Source organism: Paramormyrops kingsleyae, chromosome 21 (assembly GCF_048594095.1).
Source record: "Paramormyrops kingsleyae isolate MSU_618 chromosome 21, PKINGS_0.4, whole genome shotgun sequence".
Taxonomy (NCBI): domain Eukaryota; kingdom Metazoa; phylum Chordata; class Actinopteri; order Osteoglossiformes; family Mormyridae; genus Paramormyrops; species Paramormyrops kingsleyae.
This window is the reverse complement of record NC_132817.1, coordinates 19763208-19789620: the sequence shown is the minus strand read 5'-3', so window position 1 is coordinate 19789620 and position 26413 is coordinate 19763208. Positions and strand designations below refer to the sequence as shown.

The 26413-nt window shown below is 42.1% G+C and overlaps 1 protein-coding gene across 5 annotated transcripts; it reads right to left on the bottom strand.

Moving 5' to 3' along the window:
- Positions 1-2339: 2339 nt before the first annotated feature.
- On the bottom strand, positions 2340-24507 carry LOC111840993 (auxilin-like). Of its 5 annotated transcripts, XR_002837569.2 has the most exons (21): positions 23580-23776; positions 20578-20671; positions 18599-18719; positions 16616-16665; positions 15874-16022; positions 13802-13924; positions 13432-13565; positions 12975-13169; positions 12377-12494; positions 12116-12195; positions 11483-11676; positions 8809-9192; positions 8645-8707; positions 8349-8444; positions 7828-7950; positions 6987-7238; positions 6065-6213; positions 5327-5503; positions 4079-4790; positions 3806-3867; positions 2340-3414 (listed from the first exon to the last, which is right to left on the bottom strand). XR_002837569.2 is itself a non-coding variant. In XM_023806395.2 (19 exons), exons 2-19 carry the CDS (start codon positions 20588-20590, stop codon positions 4689-4691), a joined length of 2523 nt encoding a protein of 840 aa, XP_023662163.1. In that variant the 5' UTR covers positions 20591-20671; positions 24237-24507; the 3' UTR covers positions 2340-4688. The 5 variants fall into 5 exon arrangements, 2 of the variants coding, with proteins under 2 accessions (XP_023662163.1, XP_023662162.1); XR_002837566.2 differs by having other exon boundaries at positions 3806-4790; XR_002837567.2 differs by having other exon boundaries at positions 2340-3867.
- Between the last annotated feature and the right edge of the window lie 1906 nt (positions 24508-26413).

Sequence of the window (26413 nt, the reverse complement as noted above, 5' to 3'; positions counted from 1 at the left end):
TATACTGCCAAAATATGTGCATAGTATGTTATATACGTATACTGCCAACACAGCATCCAGGCGTTACTTTAGAGAGTGCTGCCTGCTGCCTTATCAATGCCCTTTGTTGGTTTCTGTGTTCTTGTTCTTAGCTGTGGTAGTCATTGTAGTAGTGGGATAATGTTCTAGGAGCATCAGGAAAAACGACACCTTGAACATTTCCATACCTTAATCGTAATGTTCAGTAAATGTTCCTAGAATGAAAAATTGTTAGCGGGGCTAGAAGATGAACACAGAGGTGTGTAGAAGCTGGGACAGACTCACTATCAGACAGAGGCTGCGCAGAGACAGCAATAACGTACAGGTAGCAGCAAATGCAGATGGGAATACATTTCTTCTATGACTTGCTGGGTTTTTGTCAGAACTTGAATATCTATGTCTCATGCAAGTCTGACACATTTGCAAATTTGATTAAGCCTGGGCTCAACTATTACTGAATAAAACTACTAAATTACTGTAAAGTGTCAAGTATGTTCAAAGGAAGACCAGAATGGGGAATCCCAAATCCCCATTACTGCCCCCTTGTGAAGGCTGAGGGGAACAATTCAAAACACATTAATGAGGAGTATTTAATAAAACATACTGTGGAACAAAAATTGTAACAGGCCAAATTAGTTAATAACAACACTATCACCTCCGAAGAGTATACATATGTAATATGTATGTATGTATATATATGTATTATATATATATATATATATATATGTATATATATATATGTATATATATATATGTATATATGTATATATATATATATATATATATATATATATATATATATATATATATATATATATATATATATATTTTTTTTTTTTTTTAATTATTTTAATTAGGGTGGAAAACATAAAATGCCCCCTCCCCCCAAAATAGAAAAACATTTCACATAGAAACAGCAGGTTTTTTTCCATGGAAGGGCTCTTACAAAATAATGTATGTTCTCACGCCTAGAGCCACAGTGTGATGTAGTAAACGTGGCAGATATTCGTCCCCCCGTCTAGTGCTGTCAGAAGTGGAGTAACGACCGAGGATTAGTAACCCTGGACAGGAAAGCAGCCAGCAATGCATTTCCCACGATGCTTCCTCCGGTAAAGCAGACCTCGCTGACTGCCACAAGACCAATTTGAGGCGCTGCACTGAGTGTGCATCAATCCTGAAGCTTTTGTAACTAGTGTTGCAGTTAAGAATGGTGCCTTTAATGTGGAAGACCAGTGCTTGGGATCCCTACTCCACCCTGACGAATGGGTTAGAATCTGTACCAGGTGTTAAGTAAGGGATAATGTACAGGCAGCCGGTAGTTATCGCAGAAATAAGCCCCGACAGTGTGATCAGGACCCGACGCGAAGCGGAGGCTAGCGGCTGCCTGTACATTATCCCGTTTATTACACGGCTATTTGCCACATAAGGAAAATGACATGGAAATGAATATGAATTTGAAACATTTTATTGGCATATTTGTTTTAAAATAACATTTTTACCTTTCCGCGAAACGATATAGTACCACGTGAATATGCGTTATTACTTTGGAGCGGTCATTATTTGAAAATAACGAACCTGCAAATGTCTCAACTGACCAATCAGAATCAAGCATTCCAGAGAGCCGTGTAATAAATGCTTTTATCCAAAGCCACTTAGAACAGACGGAAAGGTGACTACTTACATCTGCACCTGGGATCCGAACCCATCAACCTTCCGGTCGGTAGCACAATACTCCACTTGCTGAGCTACAGAGGGCAGGTTTGACAGCCGTAAGCAACAGTGCAGGAGAATCATATGGCTCTGATGCACAGCTATGTGTCATTCTGGTGTGTTCAGTGTGTATTAAGGCGATACGCTTTGGTGAACAAGTGCACAACTGTCAGGAGACCTTGATCCATTATTGGGAAGTTTTTAAAATGCCCTAAAGACTACATGTGTTAAGCTGCTGTTATTGCTCAAGGAAGGAAAAGAAAAAGCAGAAATTCAGACCTATGGCATTACATTTCAAAGACACAAGCGCATTTTGTAATATGTACATTCAACACATCCATTCGTTTGTGATCAGCTAACAGGAAACAGATTCATTAAAATTTATATATTTCATGTATTTAAATTGTGCAAAAGCAACTTCAAAAAGTGTCCAACATTTAACCAAATCAAATAGACCAGCAGTGTTATCACCAGGCTTTAAATGAACTTGCCACCGCCCACTATTCTGGGATGGAACCTTTTTTGCATGGAATGGGGGTGGAACTGCCAATTATGCCATATTTCACATTTTGTTCTAGACGTTAGGATTTTGTACACGCGGGAAGCTTGCGTAAACATAATTCTTCCTTTATTTATTTTCCCGTTTCATTTCTAACGTTTCTCTTTTTACAGCAGAGCAGAAAACATTCAAACCACGCGCAAAAACAGAAAAGGATCTTACCTTCATGTAAGTCTCACACAACCACAAGCCCACTGCATAAGGGTTATTTTAAACATTTCAGACAAAAATATTTGGTTGGGAGGGGACTTCACTTACTGCAACATATAGTTTGTTCTATACCGTCACAGTTCCTCCACAAGAAAACATTTCATTTTTTTTAAAACATACTATCTTCAATATAACCCAAAACTGGATTACAGATAAATCTTTCCACAACAGTAGTGTTTGCATTTGATTCTTGGAATGTACAGAACAATATTCAGTTGCAACTAAATATTTAATAGTTTCTGCAACATCAAAATAACACACATTAGGAGGTGTTTTCTGTCAAGTATGCATTCCCAACACATAAAACAAAGCACTGACATTACATATAGAAAAGAGATCTAGACTAAACATATACCGGATGTTATCCCAACGTTGTCATATAACGTTACCATATCTGTAGGGTGCTGGCACAGTATACAAGGCTGTGCATCTTAAATATTTCACATTTCTGAGAACAACAGTTAGCTGGAATTAAAAGTATCATACAGTTGTCAAATTCTGATAATTCTAATATCCCCAGGGTAGCTGAGGTCAGTCTTTGTTTTCACTTGGCAAACAATGCTTCAAAAATAAGTGTGAAACAGACAGGATAAGTGTGGAAGGTAAACACAGCAGTACGTACACACACACACACACACACACACACACACACACACACACACACACACACACACACACACACACACACACACACACACACACACACACACACACACACACACACACACACACACACACACACACACACACACACTTCTGGACCCTGGGCTTCTCCTGTTCCATGGCTACAGACAGCAATGAGAAACCAGGGATGTGCATTACAGCGTACATCAGGAAGAGGGAAGCCATCTTTGCAATGCAGATCTGTGTCACATGACCTGCATCCAAATCATGTTCCGTTCACCCAAATATGCATCCTGAATACATTCAAACACAAAAATACCACAAATTATACAACAGAAAGTAAAATTACAGCAATGATTATAATAAATATATTGTTAAAACAGTTTTAAAGAGAAGTTGCTTAAAAATATTTTTAAATAAATTGAGTGTTAGAGTTGGGGCCCAGTTCCCATTAGAAAAGATCAAACCTTACCAGGACGCATGTACTGGGATGGGGGTGTTTTTGGGGGGAATTATGTCCAGTTACTATGTTTTAGTCCAAACACCAGGACTGATATCTGATCAGATTAAATTATTAGTTTAGCAGAAAAACAGAGATTGCATAATTTAGTTTCTTGGGAATATGTTAAGGCGCTACCCAGGCTAATGAGTGAAGCAAATAATGTCTGACATAATGTCACTTACCTAACTGGACCAGGTCGTTTGATGAGTGAATTAAGGCTTTGCAGGAACAACTAACCGTCTGTCTTCTCCCATAGAAAAATAGGAGGATAATATAGATTGGAAAAAAAAAACACATGGAGAAAAGATACTGTACATGTACTCAAAAAAAGAACAAAATAATTATGATAAATATTAATTTTAAAACAAACCTTTTGTAAACAGTTATTTCCTGCATATTAAATATGCATGTCTACACACTAAACATACAAAAATACTGCTGGAAAATATTCACACCTTTCCTTTGAATCTCATCAACTGTGCTATCTGGCCACTTCTAAACGCCGACTCTGTGCCATCGTGTAAATGAATGCAGTTAAAGGAATTGCTCCAAGGACGCGAACGGATGGTAATTAGCAATTAGCTTGCATGGCGAAGAAACAGAAAAAGACATATATACAAATGAACACAGGCCAAATGTGTCATATAAACGTAATGCTAATGTAATCTCCCATTCTTCAAAGGAATTAACATCACCCCCCACAAAGGATCTGAGACTGCTAGCATTAAAATTTTCTTGGCTTCATGATGCTACCGTGAAGGTTTCAAAGAAACAGAATTCCTGACCGTACACTGCAATACCCATAAACTAGGGAAAATACACCACATACTGCCTCTCCCCTTATGATCTGGGTGAAGACTATTCGCACTGCCGATTCTGTGTCATGATGGGTTGTGGACACCAGGTGAATGGGCGAGCCTCACGTTTCCTGAGACTGCATGGTTAATCTGCACTCTAAGGTCTATGTGTGACAACAAAACCCATGTGACAGAGAGGGGAAAAAAAACCACCAAAAATCAGGCATCACATCACAAGGGAGTTCGCCGGTAACCCAAAAGCTGAATTTCAATATAGCGCCTTTTGCCCTTGACTCTCGAACTCTGACCAGGCATCGTTCAGTTCCATGAAGATCATCTTGGCATACTGTTCATATGGCTGGCCCGTAGCCTTCAAACACAGGAGAACAATGGAAAAAAGTTATTTCAACCTACAAATGCAGGAAAAAAGCAGAATTAATCAAACTTCTAAGTAAAAATGCAAACGCTAATTTGTGCAATTCTCACAATTCCAGTGTCATGCAGTGTCAAGTCATGCAGATTGAACTGATTGGAAAATGCACAGATAAAGCACCAATGTCCTTAAGAACATTACTTATTTTTTTGAGAACTTCTTGTAAGTGTCTGCTTTTTGAGTTTACCAAATCCATTGGTAAAGTGCTGTATAACTAAAAAGCTACTGGTGTCTGCTTGTTTTGCCAATATATAACATCACATTTGTAAATATTTTCAGATATCAGTTTTTAGCTCCTTAACACAGGAGACAAAAATATTAGTCGGGCCCATAAATCATCCTTTTCACTTACATTTGCAAGGAGGGTGTAAGACAAAACAAAGCTACTGGAAACTTCATTGGAGAAGGTTCTGTAGGGTGAATGGTGCAATCTTATCAAGGCCTGCTAACAATATAATAAGCACAAGCCTCACTTTGTCTGGATGGACCACCAGCACTGCCTTGCGGTAGACCTTCTTGACCTGATCGGGTGTAACCAGGTCGGCCATTCCTACGGGCTTCCAGCGGGTCTCACCCTCCCACAACACCGTGTGCATGGTAGACAGAAGGGCCCGGATGTTCCTCTCCTTCCCCTCGATCCAGTCCAGAATCTGTTTAGACGCAGAGCGCCGTAATAACTTTAGAACATCCTCATAAGACCTTTCTAAGCTACTCATAAGCGTCTGAAATCCTACTCGACTACTGTAGATACACCACTAGGGTTGCAAAGGGGCGGAAAATTTCCGAAAACTTTCCAGAACCTCTCCATGGGAAGTTAAGCTGGGGAATTTTGGAAATATTGAACCCCATGGAACTCCACGGGAGCTGTCAGATACGGCACAGAAAGCAAGCTGTATGAGTAATACAACATAGAATAAGACTTATAAGCAGTGTGTTTTGCAGATGCAGATGCTTATTTTGGCGTGTTTTCACGCTCACATGATTACTCACAAGCACCTGGTTACACAATAATATCACTATTAGCACCATCAAGATGTATTTTTTTAAACTACATCTCAGTTCCCTGTTATAGGCTAGCCACTAATTCCCATGGAAAGTTTCCAACTTTGAAAATTCCAAGAATTTTGAAACCTTATACAACACTGAAGTGTAAAGGTTTTGCACTACTCATCCCATTTACGGTGTACGGTAATCAGGTCTCAGGCTCAAACCTTGAGCTTTTCGGGGTCCATCTCCTTGGCCATCTCCTCCTTCCTCATCTCTGCGATCGTCTTTGGACCCTTCTTCTCCTTGTTTCCAGCAAAGCCTTGTCCGGAAAGCAGGTCCCCAAAGTCTGCCTCTGCCATTTTTGGTTTGACCCCTGTGCAAAATTGAGAAAACACAGTCCATGTTAGCTGCCCTAATTCTTTTAATTGTTTGGGGGTGACACCGCAAACGGACGATCAGCAGTAAAGAAACATTTAAAAAAAACCTAATACTGCCCACTAGTGCTGGAACTAGGGTTACTTCAGCCCTGTGGTTGGTGGCGGCAATACAGTATCAAAAGTTTTAAAAAGCTGGGCCACGTTTTCACACTTGTTATCTTGATGTTTGCTGATTATAGCTACCAATGATCAGTGTTGGGAAAGTTACTCACAAAAGTTATCCATTACAGAGGTGGAAAGTACAAATCCAGTCCGAGGTTTTGTTTCAACCAACCAGTTGAGTATAAAGAATCACAGTCACAGAGTACTCAACCGGCCTGGCTGAAACAAAACCTCGGACTGGATTTGAACTTTCCAGCTCTGTCTAATGGCCAATGATACAAAGTAACTCCAGTAAAACCTATTGGTTGTTCTGATGTACAGCACACTGAGCTCAAAACGTTTCCCTGCACCTATGATACTGCACCCTAAAAATATATATAATTGTAGTGATATTGTAGTGATATACAGTATATGTACACAGTCCTGCTGCCTCCCCAGTGTTTAAAAAAAAAACAAAACAAAACAAACAAAAAAAAAAACTTATATCCCTTCATAAGTCAGTGCTTTAGACTGTAGTGGCAGGCAATAAAAGCCATTAAACTTATACTTCAGATCTACATAACAAATGGTTGGGGAAAGCTATGATGTCATAGGGGTGTGGCTTTACCAAAGCTTGGGGCCTGCCTCCCATTACCACTAGGGGCGCCGGCTGCAGTGGAGAAGCTGACGTTGTAGTTGGGCCGGTGCTGCGGGGAAGACTGGGGCTGCCACTGCGAGGCGCCCCCTGGCTGCCGGGAGGACTGCCAACCGCCGCTGCCCGCTGCGGGCTGGGAAGGGGGCCGCTGCGGGGATGCCATGGGTGGGAAGGCACCCGCGGAAGTGGTGGGGGTGGTGGGCTTACTGGAAAACCCAGACCCCCCTGAGGGAGGGAAAAAAAAAACAAAAAAAAACATGAAAATATCTGCAGGCATTTTCTTAGCGAGTAAAAGGTAAAACGTGGTTGGATGGTGCAGGGGTCTTAAACCTCCACAGTTTGGGGGGGGGGGGGGGGCAGAATCGTGCAGGTTTCCCCCACACTGCAGTTTCACCCAGCAATCAGATATTCAGTTAGGTGAACTTGCATTTCTAAATCATCTGTATTGTTTCTGAGACTTTTGATTAACTGGAATCCCTTGGGAGTTGTACTTTACACAAAATGTTATGAGGGCAGAACGGAAAATGACTGGTTCAGAGAGGGAACCAATCAGATTGTAGAAGAGGTGAGTCCAAGCAACTAGAGGAGGTGGGACCAAGACATCTGATTGGTTGATCCTGCCTCCTCTAGTTGCTTGGACCCACCTCTACAATCTGATTGGTTCTCGCTCTGAAGTGAATCCCTTCTTGGTTGGCTCCTCTGCCATGTGCTCTATACTGGAAAAGCAGTTAAAGGGCACATGTACAACTAACTTTAAAATCCTACAGTGAAAAGAGATTCTCTAGCTGGAGTCAATATGAAGCCACAAACTCACCTCCCAGTGCTCCCAGATCAGCAAAGGGGTCCAAAGTATTGGGTTTGGGCTGGTGAGTAGGCGTACTGTGGGCTGAGCCTGTGGGACTGGTGCTGGCTGATTTGCTTCCCATCCCAAAACCTCCTGTGCCAACACAAAAGGAAAAACAGGCATCAGGATGGATGGCGAGAGACTTCATAGCCCTCCTGCTGCCACAAGATCCCCAAGATCCCCACCAGAGCAATACACTCTGAGGCTGCTTTAGGGATTAAAGACCTGCAGCAGAATGCATATACTGAACAAGATTCAGCTGTACAAATGAGGGGTTGAAGAAATTAACTAATCCATTAATTTTGATAAATTCTATATTACTACCTGATAAAAGTATTAAAATGACAAGAACTGGAATTTTTAAAAATGACTAATTGGTGCACAACTGCGGTCAGACTCATCATGCTATCACAAATGTACCATTAGAGGGAGCTGCTGAGATGCAGAGTTTCTGCTACCACAGAATTAGCTGAGAACTGCTGGCACCACACCTGCAGCAGGTGGCCTGTTCCACTCCCAGCCGCCCATCAGGTTCTGCTGCTGGACGTTGACGGTCGGGGTGGTGGGGGGCGCTGGCGACGTCCGGCCTGCGAGGACAGACCACGGCTCGCTAGCACGCTTCATGCTGCATAAGCAACAGCCAGTGCGAACCACAAACGGCTATCTGCAAAACTGCCGGTGAAGGTGAGACGACGTACTGGCAGAGTGCCGGGCTGTACATGCTCTACCCATAATCATATCCTGCACGCTAGGCGGTATAGGAAAGGCAAGCAAAGGAAGACATTACCTGGGTCCAGGAATGGCCCCTTCGGTTCCTGCACAGTCGTGCCAGACCCAAACGGATCGAAACCTGTTGAGCAGAACCTAAGAGTTATGGAGAGACGACATTGACTCCAAAAACACCCATGTCATCAAAAGTGTGCCCTGTTATGGAAGCAGTGGCAAACCCACCTTGGCTGGGACACGGGGAGACACCGGGGGAGGCGGGGGGCACCGTCTTTTGGGGGGGGGACTCTGTGGACCCAGAGTCAGCCCCAAAGAGGTCACCCAGGAGGTCGGTGTTTGTCGGGGGCTGCTTTGGGGGCTGGGAGGAGGCGAAGGCCTGGTCCCCAGGACCATCGCCGAGACCCAGGAGGTCTACTTCCACTGGGGGAGGGGCCTCAGGGGGAGGGGCCTCTGGCTCCTTGCCCTTGCTTGCAGCCTGGGAGTCATTAGCCTTCTGGCCAGCGTTAGCCTTCTGGCCAGACAGGGTCAACATCTCGTCGTCAGAGGGCTCGCTGTCCACGCTGGCCGGCCCCGTGTGGCTGTCTGGACCCGCACAGGCCTTTCCCCTTCCTGGGACACGAGGGGCAAAAAATAAATTATAATAAAAAAAAATGCCTCAACAGTACTGGAATAAGAAGAGTGCCGGGTTCGAGTTTCTGCCACATGCAGGATTATACTGAGAATAACGTGCAGAGAGAAGCATGGACGCCAAGCTCAGATGGTGAATAGGGGACATACAGTAAGTATAAAGGGTGCATAAGTATGACGAGACAAGACAGTAACAATGAGAGATTAAACAAAAATGACAAATCCTAGCACAGGGCATAGAAGGCTCTGCATTTTTTAAATGTTCTGATCTGAATACAGGGCATCACTGGGGTGGCACTTTTACAACTGCATTCTAAAATAAAGACCATCCATCCATCCATCCAATCAATCAAATCGAATCATCTATCCAATCAGGCCATCAATCCATCCATTAATCCATCCATCCATCCATCAATCAGTCAGTCAGTCCATCAATCCATCCATCCATCCACTCACTCACTAAACTGGCAGAAGACAGGGGAAGCTCCTGGACAGGAGACCGTCCCTCGAAAGGTAGCAAAGGGCAGTTTAGAGGCACCCAAACCACACATATTAGTACTGTGACAGAAAACCCACACAAACACAGATTTTGTTCAAAGTCCCCCCACACAGTGCAGGGGTGGAACTGCCGCTGCCAGCCGTGGAGGTGGGAGGTGATGGTGCCCCCCCCCCACGAGCCACCAGACTGCCCCGTGTTAATTAGCACGCTGTCCTTCTAAAAGCTGTCAGTAACACATGTAATAGAAGCTAAATGTCAGCCAATCGTATGGCTCTGTACCCAACAGACAGTCGCTGATGTCCCTTCATCCACTGAGCTCATCCAGTCATATGTCAATCAATGGTAAACAACTGAACAAGGATACTAATGTTTTTTCTTTTTTAGGTCAACACACCTATTGTTTTAGAACAGCCGGGTCTGTGCTGCACACTCACCTCTATCCGGTAACAGTCTTTCTACTTAACATTAACAATGTTCAAGAAGTCATCCGATACAAAAATATCCATCATCAAATTCCGAATGTTGTTAAGATGAGTGGGATTACAATGTTGGTTATGTCGGTCATAAAAACCCATCATTGCCCAGGAAACACACAGGTACTCTATGTTGAACTTATCAACTTAGGGCAAACACTCTGTGGACATTCACTGGATGGAGGTGTGTGTGTGTGTGTTTGTGTGTGTGTTTGGCGGGTGGCGGGGGGGGGGGATGTTTGGGGTCGGGGTCAATTGCCATGGGAACAGCAAATGGTCCGCCTGGCCCATTCAGCACCACACACAGGGACAGCGGCTACTGCAGGAGTACCATGGTATGGGGTAAAGCCAAGGGGGAGGCATTGTGCCCACAGACAGGCAGGCCTGCTCTGGCGGGGTTAGAGCTGGGTGGCACGACTGAGTGGATGGACAGAGCAGGCATTGTGCCCACAGACAGGCAGGCCTGCTCTGGCGGGGTTAGAGCTGGGTGGCACGACTGAGTGGATGGACAGAGCAGGCATTGTGCCCACAGACAGGCAGGCCTGCTCTGGCGGGGTTAGAGCTGGGTGGCACGACTGAGTGGATGGACAGAGCAGGCATTGTGCCCACAGACAGGCAGGCCTGCTCTGGCGGGGTTAGAGCTGGGTGGCACGACTGAGTGGATGGACAGAGCAGGCATTGTGCCCACAGACAGGCAGGCCTGCTCTGGCGGGGTTAGAGCTGGGTGGTACGACTGAGTGGATGGACAGAGCAGGCATTGTGCCCACAGACAGGCAGGCCTGCTCTGGTGGGGTTAGAGCTGGGTGGTACGACTGAGTGGATGGACAGAGCAGGCATTGTGCCCACAGACAGGTAGGGGGGGGGGGGGGGTGACAGCTGGGTGCTACGACTGTGCTTCAGCTATCCCTGTATGTTTCAAGTGAATACTCTGGGTTCAGGCACCTCCCTGTGTTGTCGTTGGGTTTCAGGTTCTGCAATTTCCTCCCACAGTCCAAAAACATGCTAATGTTAATTAGAGTTACCAAATTACCCATATACATTAATGGTGTGTGCGCCCTGCGATGGATTGGTGCCCCATCCTGGGTAATTCCCAGGTAATTTTATCAATCCAGCAGGCCCTAAATCCGAAGCCAAGCTGATAAGTATGAATTAATGTGACTGTGAGGTTCTTAACTGTGGTCAGTCTGTCTGCATACAGATACGACAGCTTGTTTCAATTCACTTGCACAAGGGTCAAGTTATTAGGCACTAAAAATGAAACAAATGGCAGTTTATTGTGACATGAGGAAGAATCTCCCACCTGCGATGGCCAGGGCATCCTGGTGCTCCTGATAGCAGGAGAAGAGGATGTTGGGACTCAGGTCCTTGCTGGGGAACTGCTCCCAAGGGGGGGTGAGGTCCACCTGTTTGTCTGTGCTTTCCACTTCGATGTCCAGCACCACGTGGAACAGCTGGGGGTACTTCTCAGGCGAATCGCAGGCGTCTAGTTCCGGCCTACAGAGACACACAGACTCCGATTACCACACACCTGTCCAATGAACAAACTGAGCTGCCCAAAAGATGCTACAAAAGCCAATACAGTGTTGGTTTACATCTTGTTTACACAGATGAGGATTTTAACCAAAGAGAACGGACACTTCTTATGGCTGTAACAGTAGAAGTTCTCTTAGCATTCCAACTGCCAGACACCCACTTCCTTAGAGACTATAGCGTCCGTTGGCCAAGTCACTACAATAAAATAAGCAAAAATGCTGCTGGCCCTCTACAGAGGTTCTCTCATTCACTCAAGGCTTGTGTTTGACAAACAGGACATGGACCAATCAAAATAAAATGTCTGTCAGTGGATTAACGCTTCCAAAGCACTGAGGGAACTGTTTAGGTGCATCCAGCTGAAGACACACAGGTGAAGCCACTTTGGGGAAAAATGACTTACTTTGTAAACTTCAAGACTGTCGTGCCTGGAGAGATGAACCCAGTGTGGAACTGTATCTGAAATATCTGAGTGTTGGTCACCTAAGCAACAATAATAAAATTGTGTCAATACCACAGACATTGGGTATATTGGGATATTTTTTGGAAAATATCATCATAGTGTTTATTATTGTCAATAGACATTGTATTGATATAATCTGCAATATAAAACATGAAAAATAACAGCGACAGACTGTGCTGAGATGTTACGGCTCAGGCCTACCGTGCCCTGGAGCCTGTCTCCGATGGTAGACCTCATATGAAACACAGAGACCACCACATCCCCATGAACATTCACACCAAGGGGGAAGACCACTTTCCCCTCCTGCACCCGGTTCTCTCTGGGGGAAGAGACAGCGAAAGATAAAAGGCCGTCACATCAGCAGCAGAGTTGCCAGCTCTCACGCATCTGGCATGACACTGTCACGCAAGAAATCTATATAATTCCATTATAAACCTAAAATTAGCCACATCCGAATCGTTGGGCTAGTTTGCAAACCCTAAAGACGGTTTACTAAGGTAATAAAACTGTCGTCTCGAATTGAAAATCTCACACCAGCCAAAGGACCAAAGATAGCAACCCTGCAGAGCGCTAGCACGCTAAAGGGTTAGCGTCCCTGCAAGCCACCAGCGTGTAAATGGGGGATGATGTCATTGTTTTAGCCGGTCACATGCTGTTACGGCCCAGAGCACCACAACTACGGGCAGGCAGCTAAGAACAATAATGGCACGCGGGATATGACTACCTAAAATGGCTTCTCTCATTTTAGATTCCCTGTAACAGACCGCAGGGGTTTGTAGTTTGCCAGGGTGCCGCACACCTCATCCTCTCATAGTCTTGCGCGGTAGAGAAGGTCTTGGTATCGCCGACGAGGACGTCGCAGTAGGGACGGCAGCCAGTGCGCTGCTTGTTGAAGCAGGGAACGGGAGCCATGGTGACGGCTTTGATGACCAAGGGCTTGCAGTGGGGCAGCTTAGGGTTCTCCGACACCATGCTGCACATGTAGCCAACGTACCTGGAGAACCAGGGGGTCCGGACGCATTAGAACCCATAGGACTTATTCTACCATTACTACCATTATGAAGATCATCCTGCTCCTACTTAATTGTTTCAATATCCTATCAAAATGTCAATCTAAATGCCACAAATTACCAGAATTTTTTTTTTTTTTTTAGAGAGAAATTTCCAGAAAGCTATAATAAGACCATGATTTTTTTTTAGCAGATCTAGCTATGCGTAGCTCTGTGCAGCTGAGAGGTCAACATATCTGCACCTACTGTTTGTGTGAGGGCCAGAGGCCTGCTCCAGGTTTCTTGGCACCAAACAGCTGCATTGCAGGTACGGGGTTGTTGAAGAGATGACAGAAGCAGAACATGGCACAGACCAGAACACCAGGGGGCGCTCTTCCTTCCTGAGAAATGGGCAACAGTCATTCGGCTACAAGGCAATAACACAAAACCAAAACAGGAAATAGTCATGAAGTGTTGATTTATAAGTGCAACCTAGAAAAAAAAGCAGATCTTACACAGCTTCCAACCATAGACTGGAAAGTTAAATGTGACAAAGGATGGTGCACACCCTAACACGGACAAAAGGACTGTGCACGTGACATTTTTGAGGACACCAATGACAGCTTGGGTGGGTTACCGTGCAGGTGATGACACAGACGTTTTTGGGGTTCTGGCGCAGCCAGTGGTGCATGTTCTTGCAGACGGCAAAGAGGTTGTGGAGACTCGGGGCATGTCTGGCCGGCCAGTTGCACTCAGACACCTGAGGAATGGGAGGGAGATGGGAGTTGCGCACTGGAAAAACACTTCGGGGTGATACACAATCCGCATCGACAGTCATGCACGAAGGCGGCGATTTTAAAAAGGCACAAGAGAATGATGCAACGAAATTCACGCGGGCGTGACCGCTTCCCAAATATGTTTAATAAAACTGCTCAGGATTATGAAGAACGGTGAAAAGCAAATTAATTTCAGCAGAAAGACAGTGGTCCTGGTTATCTAAAGTTAAACGGAAGTTCACAGGAACATCCCTGAACAGGAAACAGCCGGTCTGCATTCTTTCTGAAAGGCTGGTAAGAAAGGAGATGTCGTACTGGGGGATCTTTCAGAAGCCAATAATCTTTTTTATGAGTTTCCTCAAGAGATCATCTTTTGTTGGATCCAGGGTAGTGAACAAAAAAGGGATCAACGTCAGGCTATTAGTCAACCTGTTGACTAATATCAATTCTGTTACAGAAAAACATCATCTTGGCTGCCATTGACATGACTTCATCAGTCAAAAATAGACTGCGTATCATAAAACGGGATGAGCTTCCCCAAGAGAACAAGTTTTGTATCTCTGATTGCTGAAAGCAACTCCTTTGTCCATTGACGATGAAAGACGACCTACCTGTTCCACTACTGAGGGCGAGACAGCAATGGAAAATAATGCATCATAAACGGCAGAATTTCATAATGCCAAGCCACCGCACAGCTGCAGTACACCCCTCCCACAAAGAATCCAAGGGACGTTCAGTACTTGAGAAACTTTATTAAGGACAAAAACCCTTATGATGTTACTGGAGGAACCATTAACAAATACTATCCTATAGAGTCCTTATAAGGACTAAAGGATCAAACAAACTGTACTTCTTTACAAAGGAAAGCCGGGCTATTTAAGAAACGAAACAAACAAACGAAATTCAGAAAAATCAGTCATATTTAATGGGGATACTTTGCCTTTAAGGCACTTATATATTTAAACAGATGCTTTTATCTAAAGCGACATTCAACTGAGAAAGCAGAGTCATGTGGTTCCTGGAGCGACTGGGATTAAGGGCTCTGCTGAAGAGCCCAACGGTGAAATTACTCTGCCGTTTTAGGATTTGACCCAGCAACCTTCCGGTCACAAGCCCACATTGAGTTACACACCTTTGAGTGGGATAAATGGATAAATGACAGATGGTGGTGGGGATATGATATTGGCCTGAGGCAGAAAGAGGGTGAAATTTACTTCCTCAAGGTGTTTTTTGTGAAACAGTTGTGGATCCAACATCAGAACATACTACCAATGGGGTTAAAAAAAAAAAAAAAAACCAGCTGAAGCTTGAATGACTTCACAGAAAGATACCTGCTTGTCTGTGACTCAGAGGCATCGTGTCTGACATAATTTAGAAGATCATCCACCCCACATTTCATTATACACTGAACCCCAGTTACTGAGATATTAAGAATGGCCCAAACTGTGAAACATATTATAAAAAATTTATTTGTTTTGAGATAACCAGGGTCAAATATAAAATTACCAAATTTCCATATTTTTCCAAGAGACTTCAAGAGACCTTCTTCCTCAGTCTGAAAGGCTTATATATTAGTTGTAAAAAAAATCTATAATTCCCTTGTTGGAGTTACTCAGGGATAGAGATATGCTGAGGAATTCTAATGAGTGAAATAAATAAATATTAGAGACTCCACTTCGCATTTAGAAAGCTACAAACATGCATTTATAAGAATGTTCGTTTGAAAATTGCATCAGTTTATAAAACCTGTCGCAAAATTATTAACAGGATACAACAAAAGCAAAGCTCGTCAATGTTTTGGGAAATGGTAATCACGTTCAGAACATCCTTAAGAAACCGCAGAGAGGCACCTTTGCAAAGCACACACACACACACACACACACACACCACATCTAGATCTCTAACTGCGATTCAGACTGCGAGTTGTCCTCACCCGGTTCGAAAACCTGGCTCCTCTGTAACTTCTCGGTGACAGGTTGAAGACTGTGTAGTGGTCCGTATGCCTAGAGTCGAGGAATGAACGTACATCCTCGATATGGTTCCTATAGCCAGCCTCCATGGCCTCGGGAGGATATGACATTACTGCCAGGGAAAACGACAACAAACAGAGGCTACAAAGAGCAAAAAGACACTCATAATAAGATTAAAAGGATTAGTCCCCAGGTTATGAATGAGTCTTAAAGTCTGTCTAAGTCGAATTTGTAGGTAGGTTGGAAAAATAATAACTGTACGTAACAGTAATGATAACAAAGATGATTACAGTAGTCAGAGTAAAAGTAACCACATATGGTATTGTACTAAACCTCAAGCTACCGAAGCCGCGCCATATTTACACAGGCTTCCCAAAGCAGTGTGTGCGTTCGTTATTACGAATCATTGTATTTAACTCACATTTTTTATATAACAGGCTTTATGGAAGTCCATTTGCCTGAATAGGATGAGCGCTTACAGAAATCGGACGGATGGATGGATAGACAAATGGACGGACGGACGGACAGATGGATGTCCGTTCGTAGTTGAGCGCCCTTATCCCAGGGACTGCCGTACATGACCACAGATCAGTATACCAGTGCTTTCGAAGTTACACAAAGAGCATCTCTGTGCTGATGTTTACACTTGGGAATACTATAGCGATGAGCAGCCACTCTGTTGCAGAAAAGTCAGGCCACACTCACCTATAACACGTGAGGTGACGTAGGAAATGTCCAGTTCTCCTTTTGCATAACTGAAATAGAAATAGACTATTTAAACAAACGAAGTACATTTTTGCTGGGATGTACTGCTGTGGAATTACAGTACATGAAAGCTAAAAGCAGTTTAATCAGAGACTAGATTTTAAGCAAGTCTGTGTCACGCATGCTGACATGCAGGTCCAGACAAGTCCTCAGGCATTTTCTGGTGTGTTTATGTCGTACAGAATATGAACCTGTACAGGGAAGTATTTGGTCTAGTTATATCTGGAAGAATTCAAGTCTGATTACATTTGGAAGTATCAGACAATACCACAAATGAAATCAGAACGTAACAAACTCAGAAAAAATAAATAAATCATTCAAAAATGCGGAAAAACTGATCGATTACTAGGACTGTATCTGATCGTATCTGGTTCTTTCAGGTGTAAAATTCATTGAGGTGAATCTACTGGTAGGTGAAGACTGTATGGAACCTTTGTGCTCTCTGAACCGGATCAGGTGCTTATCACAGACTCCTGTCTCCTGCACTTCCTGTTTTGGAAGTAACCCGAAAGAATACGTGGGACGGAGGGCCTCATATGGGGTGAGCCGAACCCTCACGCTGGTCTTTGCCCAAACATATTCACAAAGAATTCTATTCAGAGATTCCAGTGACTCACATGCTGTTAATATTTATTTCTTGCATTACTCAGATTTCCAATATAAATTTTCATCCTGAAAGAATAACACTGTTGAGCGTCATGCAGTATTGCCACATCAAAGGAAATGCCTGTCACAAAATTGCCAGGGCTGGACTGGGATTTGGGATTAAGAAACGAACCTGAATCACACACACATACCCCTGAAATGTTTCTAATGGGGGGGGGGGGGGGGTGGGGGAAGGGAGGTCCCCACAATAAATTTTACTGGGGAGGGGGCAAGGGGAGTCCCACAATAAAGTCTTGCTGGCCCAAAAACCCACTTCCCAGGCATGGGGAAAATGCCTGCTGTGCCAGATGGCCAGTCAAGGCCTGTGTTTACAGAATAAGAGTACATCTGAAAAACGTGTTGACAGAGCATGATTTTACAATGTTCTTTGTACAAGTGATGAACTATGGGATGGTCATCTGATATTATGTGGTGCTACAAGCAGCTTTTTAAAAAATAAATTACTGACGGCAACATTGGTGGCACCTCCAGTGACCAAGGGTCACACTTCCTCATCTACGTATATAAAGCCCCTTTTCTGCATTGTGGATACTGATAGGGGAGTTTTCAAAAATCTTCCAGTTTAGTGAACATGCCACGAGTTTCTTTGGCTGTGACTTTCGTTTTTAATCTGTGGGATTGTTGGAGTTTCTGCCCCAGGGAGGCTGTGACAGAGCAGGAGGAGCTCAGCTCACTGATGAGGATGCCCTGCTGTGCTGTGCTGTGCTGTGCTGTGCTCTGCTGTGCTGTGCTGTGCTGTGCTCTGATCGCCCTCCCTTCTAATCACCAGAATGTGCTTCCCCTTTGAAAAGCTGCATATACCATGTAACAGTTCTTGGGAAAACTGATAATTAGATTTCCACAATCGCCGCATCGAACTTTTTGATACTTAAATCCAGGATTAGCAGGACAATACAAATTATTGGAATCAATTCGCCCTCTTATGTTCTATTCAGTTCCCACAATAAACAAACAAATATTACAATAATTATTCTTGACCACAAAGAAATCCTATTTTAAAGAAAATATCCACAGAAATTCAAACCTAAATTTTGAGTTGGAAAAAAAAAAATGACTTGGAGTTCAGATCATGCAAGTAGGTAGCATGTGATCACTGGGTAAGGATCCATTATAACTTCAGCTATGCCCTGTGTATGTAGCGCCCTCTGAAGACTGGGAGGACCAGACCCTTTTCAAGACCATAATCCATGTTAAGATGCCCCAGGATCATTCCAGGAGCCTTGGAAAAAAAAAAGAAACAAAATGGAGAAGACTTACGTTGCAACTTGGTGCATAACTTTTGTTGAAGTGTCTTTCAGGGTGTCCTTCAGGTTGTCCTTAAAGCTGCTGAACAGCTTGCCGGCCCCACCCTTAACCATGTCCAGCAGCCCGCCTGCATCTATGAGGTTGACCACCAACAACAATCCCATGGAAAACCCATCCTTCAAACAAGTTATTGCATCATGTAATCAGCAGTTACTTCATCTGTAATGCAGCAGCAGACATTTAATCCACACCACCAAATAATCCCATCAAGCTACAGCTTCCTTTAGTCTAGTCAACAATCTAACATTATTATTATTTTGCTTAAAAATGCCCACATTAATACATGCAAGAAAGCACAGGATTTTAAAGTTGGAAGAAGAGCCTGATGGGAAATGTAGTCCTGGCTCTGATATTTTATTGCAAATGTAGGGAACTACAGCTCATCATTGTGCCGCACCATTCATTAAACATCAGCACATTTAATTCCATCAGGAGCTGCAAATGAAACAGGGGGGGGGGGGAAATGATGCAACTCATCTTCAGAATTTCCCTTGAAAATTTTTACTTTTAAATGTCACAATCTTTTTCCGATAAGTATTTATCTATATAGATTTGGAATGACATGAAAATTATCTTGGAAATATCCTGAAATGTAGGACAGGAAACGCCCATGACTGCAGACTTACACAGAGTACACATGTAAACACTCAAACCCCACAGGTTTGACATTCAGACAGTCAACCTGCATCCCAGGAAGAAGACGACAACTGGAAAACATCCTAGGAGCAAAACGCGCAACTTTACACGTGACACCAACGCTGGATTCCAACGAAGCAGCTTATGGTAAAATGTTCTTAATCATTAAAACTGAGTCACGGTTTATAATAAACACATAACAGTTTCTGTAACCAGATAGTACAACAAAATGAGCGACCCCATTCCTGTGGCATGATAATTCTCTGTGGGAATTATGTAATATTATATTAGTCAGTGCAATTAAAAACATGACTTGGCTTGACAAATAATACAAAACCCATTACTGCTACAGTAATGTCTCAATAAAATACTTGCCTATACAAGAACAATTATCTTTGTGCCTCACACAAGCAAGGCGAGAAATCGCATTCTTGTTCTAAGACTTCTTAAGGGTTCTGTGGATTTACATTTTATTTCAAGCCCTTTAAGTTATGAATCTATATTGTTAACCTGCTGTTTAACATGTAGTACGTTAGCAGGGATTCTGGGAAGAGCACATGACATAGCTATTTCGAATCTTGCCCATAAAGTGATGTGCTCTAACCATCTTTCTTGAATAATATGATATGCAATTTAATCTATTTCTACGATTGCCGAGATGGCCTGGCATGTGGTGCTAATCATCATACTTAAAGCATACAAAATACAGGAAGACAGTATCTATTTCTTGCCTTCCTGCCGTGCTTATGCTAAGAATCAGAATCTTTGTTCTGGTAAAAATGTCACTTTTGGGCAGTGTAAGTTGTTGAAGGGTTGCCCATCAGCTCAGCGGGTAGTTGCCCATCAGCTCAGTGGGTAGCATTCCCACTGCTGTTCAGCGCCCCCATGGCTGGGGCTCGAAACCCTGCCCCTCCAGTCCCCCTCCGGTCCAAAATTGTACAATCAGATGCATTGGAGACCCAAAATTAGTCTTACCGTGAGGCTGTGTGTATGAGAACCTGCCCAGCGCCCTTCCCATTTAGCTAATCACTTCACAGATTTTCGGCAATGAGTGTAGGAATATATTCATGTTTCCCCCAGTCTTTCAAATACTGTGAAAAATATCTACTTTGCAGTCATCATGCTACGTTTTCCATTACACCCTCTATGATACTCTTGGCAATGGAAGTAACGATCTGGGTTTAGGTGTGTGTTTTAACTATGAACTAGTTTCTGTTGATGTCCATGATATAGGAAGGAGTAACATATGTAGGTGTACAACATAAAATAGCCGCCTGTGGAATCAAAGGGCTTACCTGAGCTGTCCATGGTGCTATGGCAATTGGGTCGAACTCCAAAGATGACCACTGATGAACTCACACCGTTGAAGTCACAGATATACTTGACCCGCTGCGAAGAATGACATCCACAAAGTTGCCCAAATGTGATACTAATGATGTTACTCACAATCATTAGAAATTACTAAATAAATATCTCAATAATATTTAATTGCATTTGACTGCTTACTCTAATGAACATTACCATCACAATGGATGCCACCTTTTGTAGTCAATATAGGTAATTTGTGCTCCGGACAAATATTGATATTACAAGTACAAGAGATGACTGCACAATACTGGGTATGAGATAAGCTAGTATATTTGGAACTTCAAACAATCTGTCAATGTATTATTCATATTTTTGTATTTGTTTTTGAGAACTTGCACATTAATAAAATAGTAAACACTTATAAAGCAAAAGCTGTCTTTTAAACTATCCATATTAACAGCATGAATATAGTAACTGCAATAAATATGACAAGTACATTTCCAAATAAATCCACTTTAATGGTATATTTAGAATATCTTCTATGATTATATTTTGTATGACATACCGTTACTGTTAGACCACAGATCTTCCCAATTAATTTTTTTTCTTTTCTCGGAAACAGCACCTGTTATAACATCTGTACAGCCACTGGTTTCTGCTATATGGCATAACTTTCCCTACGTTGAATCGCTGCTTTAATAAAAACATACAAATTGTGTCCACATCATATAAATCAATGAGAAACACAATCCGTGTGATTTTCCGCGCATACAGAAAATGCCGTGGAAAGTTGTGCCATATATGAATATGACAAACAGATTCACATAAACATTTTTATAAATTACTGAAGAAATACTTGCGTTTAAACTTGACGTCGATTTTCACTTTTATATCCTAGAGCAGTGGTGGGCAATCTTATCCGCAAAGGGCCGGTGTGTGTGCAGGTTTTTGGGATAACCAGTAGGTCAGCTGTTCAAACCCAGGTGTGAGGACTCTTCAGCCAATCAGTCCTCTAATTAGTGACATAATTAGGAAGTTGCAGTGAAAACCCGCATACACACCGGCCCTTTGTGGATAAGATTGCCCACCCCTGTCCTAGAGAGACAAACTTTTCAGTCTCACTGTTCCTCTCAACATCAAACACTGCAAACAAATCCATCCTGCAATTTCAGCTAAACAGCAGCAAGCAGTTAATGATTTAAAACAGTTTAATGGAAAAATGGAGGTTTATTGACTGCAAAGTCCATCTCTTATAGTACAATATGGAACAAATGAAGACATTGAAAAATCACAGGAATGATCTTACGGTAAGTTTCGACTGGTAAACTACTGGAACTAAGGATCAACCAACCAAATGAAAAACCACAGGTAATTTTAGAACGGTCTTTGCACTGCTGCAGTCACAATGGCTTTATAGTGGTTCAGAAGATTAGCAATAATTACAAGGTGACACAAATTAAAGCTGAAGGTAAAACTTAACCAAGAAAACATTTACACTGCTCTATTTTTCTTAGGATTAAACCACATTGTTTAGCACTTGCTATTTTCAATTAAACATCTGATGTCTTGGGTACTCTCACTAATTTCCTCTCACGTTCCAAAGACATGCGGCTAGGATAACTGGCATCTCTAAATTGCACATAGGAGTATGTATGTATGGCAAATTGCCCATAGGAGTATGTATGTATGGCAAATTGCCCATAGGAGTATGTATGTATGGCAAATTGCCCATAGGAGTATGTATGGCCTGGTGTCCCATCCAGGGTGCACCCCCTGCCTTCTGACCTATGCTATCTGAGAGGCCCCAGGACCCCCTGTGAGCCTGACTAGAATATATAAGGGGTTAGAAAATGGATGGGCTATATCTCACGTTATTGTTGCCATTATTATTAACTAGCACTAGCATAAATATCATTATTAGCCAGAAATGACTGACCAGAGTAATTTACTTTGCAGACAAATGCTCCACAATTATGTCATGGAGCATCAACACTGGTAACAATTCTTGTGTAATACTGCCTTCGAATTTATCAGTAAAGTATTACCGTAGTGTGATTAATCACCACATGGAATACCCTACACCTTTATAGAAAAATACAGATAACATACAATAGATATACAACTGTATTGTGTATTTCTGATTATTTTTAAAATCAGTAGAGGAACTACATTTCTAAAATACTACATTTAGAAAACAAGCTATGTACCAGTGCAGTAATATACTAGTCTAGTTCATAGTTGAACTACTCAAGAAATTCAAAATTCAAGCATTTCCCTTCTAGGATCAATAAAGTTAATCTAATCTAATGAAATTTAACTTGGATGAATTACTCATTATCCAGGTTGACACACTTAGAGTAAGCAGTTTTACGTGGTCTTCTGTCGCACAGCCTAACACCGGCCCCTGTTCCGTTTATGCTATACGTAATACTAATGTCAGAAAACAGACATGTTGGTTTAAAGGTACTTCATGTCAGAGTAAATCCATCGATATATACTCTAGTCCTGTCGGCTTTAATCGAAGTCAAATTAAAGCCTATTTGGACGTCCTGTCGTCTACGAACAAACACAGCTGTATGCTTAAATATGAATGGCGCGGTCAGCCTGACAGGTGCTGGACTGTCGGGACCCCAAAGGGATGCAATATTAAGTTTTCTGATCATTATGTCGCGTTATCTGCGCCCTGAGGACAAATATGGACTGCTAGAACTACAGATTATAATCCAGTCCAACTAAACTGAAATGCGTTAAGGCTGTTACTTAGGAAGACGCAATGAATGGTCACACCTTGGGTGCGTGCGCGCATAAATGTTTAAAGGTTCACCCGAGTATCCCGACCGGAGCCGCGGCCGGCGAGCTCATGCGATGAAGCCAAGAATCGAACTTCTTTCCTGTTTAAACCATAAAGTGTAAATATTGCACGATACACTGAAACATCCCCTGCGCCTTTGATAAAGCTGAAGAGAATGGTAAAAATGTAAAAGGGTACCGTCGCCATTTCACATATGATCCCATATATGAACCGCTAAAATGTATTTTAGCTGCAGATCTTCAGGATCTTCATAAAAGGTGCAGATCGTATGGTTAATATTTATATTGATCTCTAAAAAAAAAGATTCTCCTTGCCAAAACATTACATGAACACCTCATCTAGCTTTCACCTTGTATGTTCCGGAGTAAAATGGAGCATCGCTGCAAAGACTATATGATACGTACAGGATACGTAAGCGCCAAAGCATCAGATAAAAACCACGACGTGTTTTACACAGAAGAGGCAAATAAAATAAAACGATGTATCCAGTGATCCAGTTTATAACATTACTTTTGTAAAAAAAAAAAAAACAAAAAAAAAATTGCTACAGCGGAATTATTTCCACGAATCGTTTTGTTTTCATTGAACCTAACGTCGAATGAAAATAAACATTTTTGTCAATATTGTAGCCTACAATTTGCATCGATTTCAAAAACTATCAAAGGAATCACCTATATTCGCTTCACTGACTGTTGTCCCAGTACATTTAAATTAGACATGGCAAATAATAGCGAGACGCATTTCGTGATAAATCGTCCAATGCGGAATCATAAACCGGCACCGTCATACTGCAGTTTCATAACAGAGATATAAGTGATTTTTAAATCGCCATACCTATTTGAGAGCTTTCTTTCATCGTCGTCCTGTGCGCCGCGTCTCCAGCCGCAGAATCGCAGGGACAGCAGCTGATGTCAAGGCTGCTGACCTTTGCTTTGTCATTCACGGCAAGTCAAAGGTCAGCGAGCGTGTCCGCTTCTTACGCACTCTTCCATATTATAGTATAACGGATGTGTCCTCATAATAATAATAATATGTATAATATATAATAGATCAACAATTCAAAAACGGAGTTGATTTTAACTCAATATATATGGTGAAAAACACGGACTGGATTTTTGATTCCGGCAATATTCATATAGATGTTAGCGGAGCGAATGGGCTAGGCGTTTGAGGTGTACATCCACGATTATTGGTGCAATGATTGGCCTACCCAGCGCCAGTATACAAAGACATGGAAACCGCAAACAGAAATACATTGGATTTTAAATTAAATATAGATAAAGGAATAGACAAGGCGGCGCGGTTCTATCTGTCATTCCACACTAAAAAAATATTTTCGAGATGAAGAAATAACTAAAAAATTATATTAGAAAAACAAGAGGTAGAAAAACATAATGTCTTATCTTGTAAGATGCCCATCATCATGATTTTCAAATTCAAGTCCACTGATTCTTACAATGCAGTTTCTAATGCTCTATAGCTTAGAATTCACTCACTGCATATTGTTTAAGTTTTAGGAGTTCATTCCTTATCACTACAATGGATTGTCATCTCTCCCATTGTATACACATGCCTTTGCCTGTCAATGTAATTTTAATTTGATGACATTATTGAATGTGCCTCACATCAATTTTATTGTGTTTCTAACTATACTGAATCCATTGCAAGCTCACTGGTATTGCAATAAGATCACACGTCATGGCTGAACTAAATTTTTTTAGTCTTCCAGGATTAGGGTTATCTGTTTGTCTCTTCATTTGTGAGCAAGTATATGTACCTATACAATATGACACTTTGTGGCTTCATTGTGACGTAATGACTTCTTTTTTGTGTGGGCCTTTCTTAAGATAAAAAAATAGAAATAATAAATTCAAAATGGCTGTATGAGTCCACCTGTCTTTCTGCATCTTGATAGAGATGTTTGCATTAGTGTTATAGTTAGAGATCAGAACTTATTTACGTTGCTAGCTGATATTAGGCAGAAATATGAGCTTTGACGGGGAGAAGCGAGCTCTGAATGCAAAAAAAATGAAGGCTAAAAAATTGCCATTAATCAGTGGTTTACCTATCAAATCCATACTTCTATTAAATTGTAGGCACTGTGGAAACACACACTTCAACCCAATGTGACAAGGTAAGATGTTGGTTCTTACTTTTTTAACAGGTATGTGTCACTTTCCGTCAGAGCACTACAAAGTAAACAGAAAACCGCTCTGATGCCACAAACAAACGTCAAACAAGTCTGAAGATGCTTGACAACATTTGCACTCACCTGTTACAATAACAAATGTAGGCCCATACGTTGGATGACATATTCAAACCAGTACTAGAAAAAAATAAGCATGTATCAACACATGAGTGTTGTAAACATGCTCAAAAATGTATAACATAATAAGTCATATTGCAGACCTGTACCAGTCTCTGTCTCTTACCCCCTTTCCAGGTGCTTCTGCAGCCTGGTTGAACGTCACCATAGTGTGATCTGATGGTCAAAACCCCAAGAATAAAACCTTCAAGCATGTAATTGAAATTGCTTCATGAAACTTCCTAACAATGATATATGACATATGATATGTGTGCACACATGTGTATGTGTGTGTGTATTACATTAGTAGGGACAGAGTTTACAATGATATTCTATAAACATCCATGTAAACATTCATGCCATAATATGCAAACCTATAAATGGGAATAGATGTGATGAAGATTTAATATAAAACTGAATGAAGGGAAATGTTTCACATATTTAGGGGCAATTACCAGCATAGTCCAACACAGCTGTTTTTCCGACTCAAATTACTAGACCAGACAAGAAGGATGAAATCAATTTAAAAGGTAGTCTTAAAACTGCACTAGGGCGGTTAAAATGGCTTATCTAATGCTGTTTGTATTAAGGAATGGTCTGTTTTAATCTGTTTCAGTGAAACTATGAGTTTGAATTTGCATTTTGTGTTTAGCTTCGGTAATAAGTGCAATGTTAGCACAATTTTTTTTTCACTATATACAAAGCA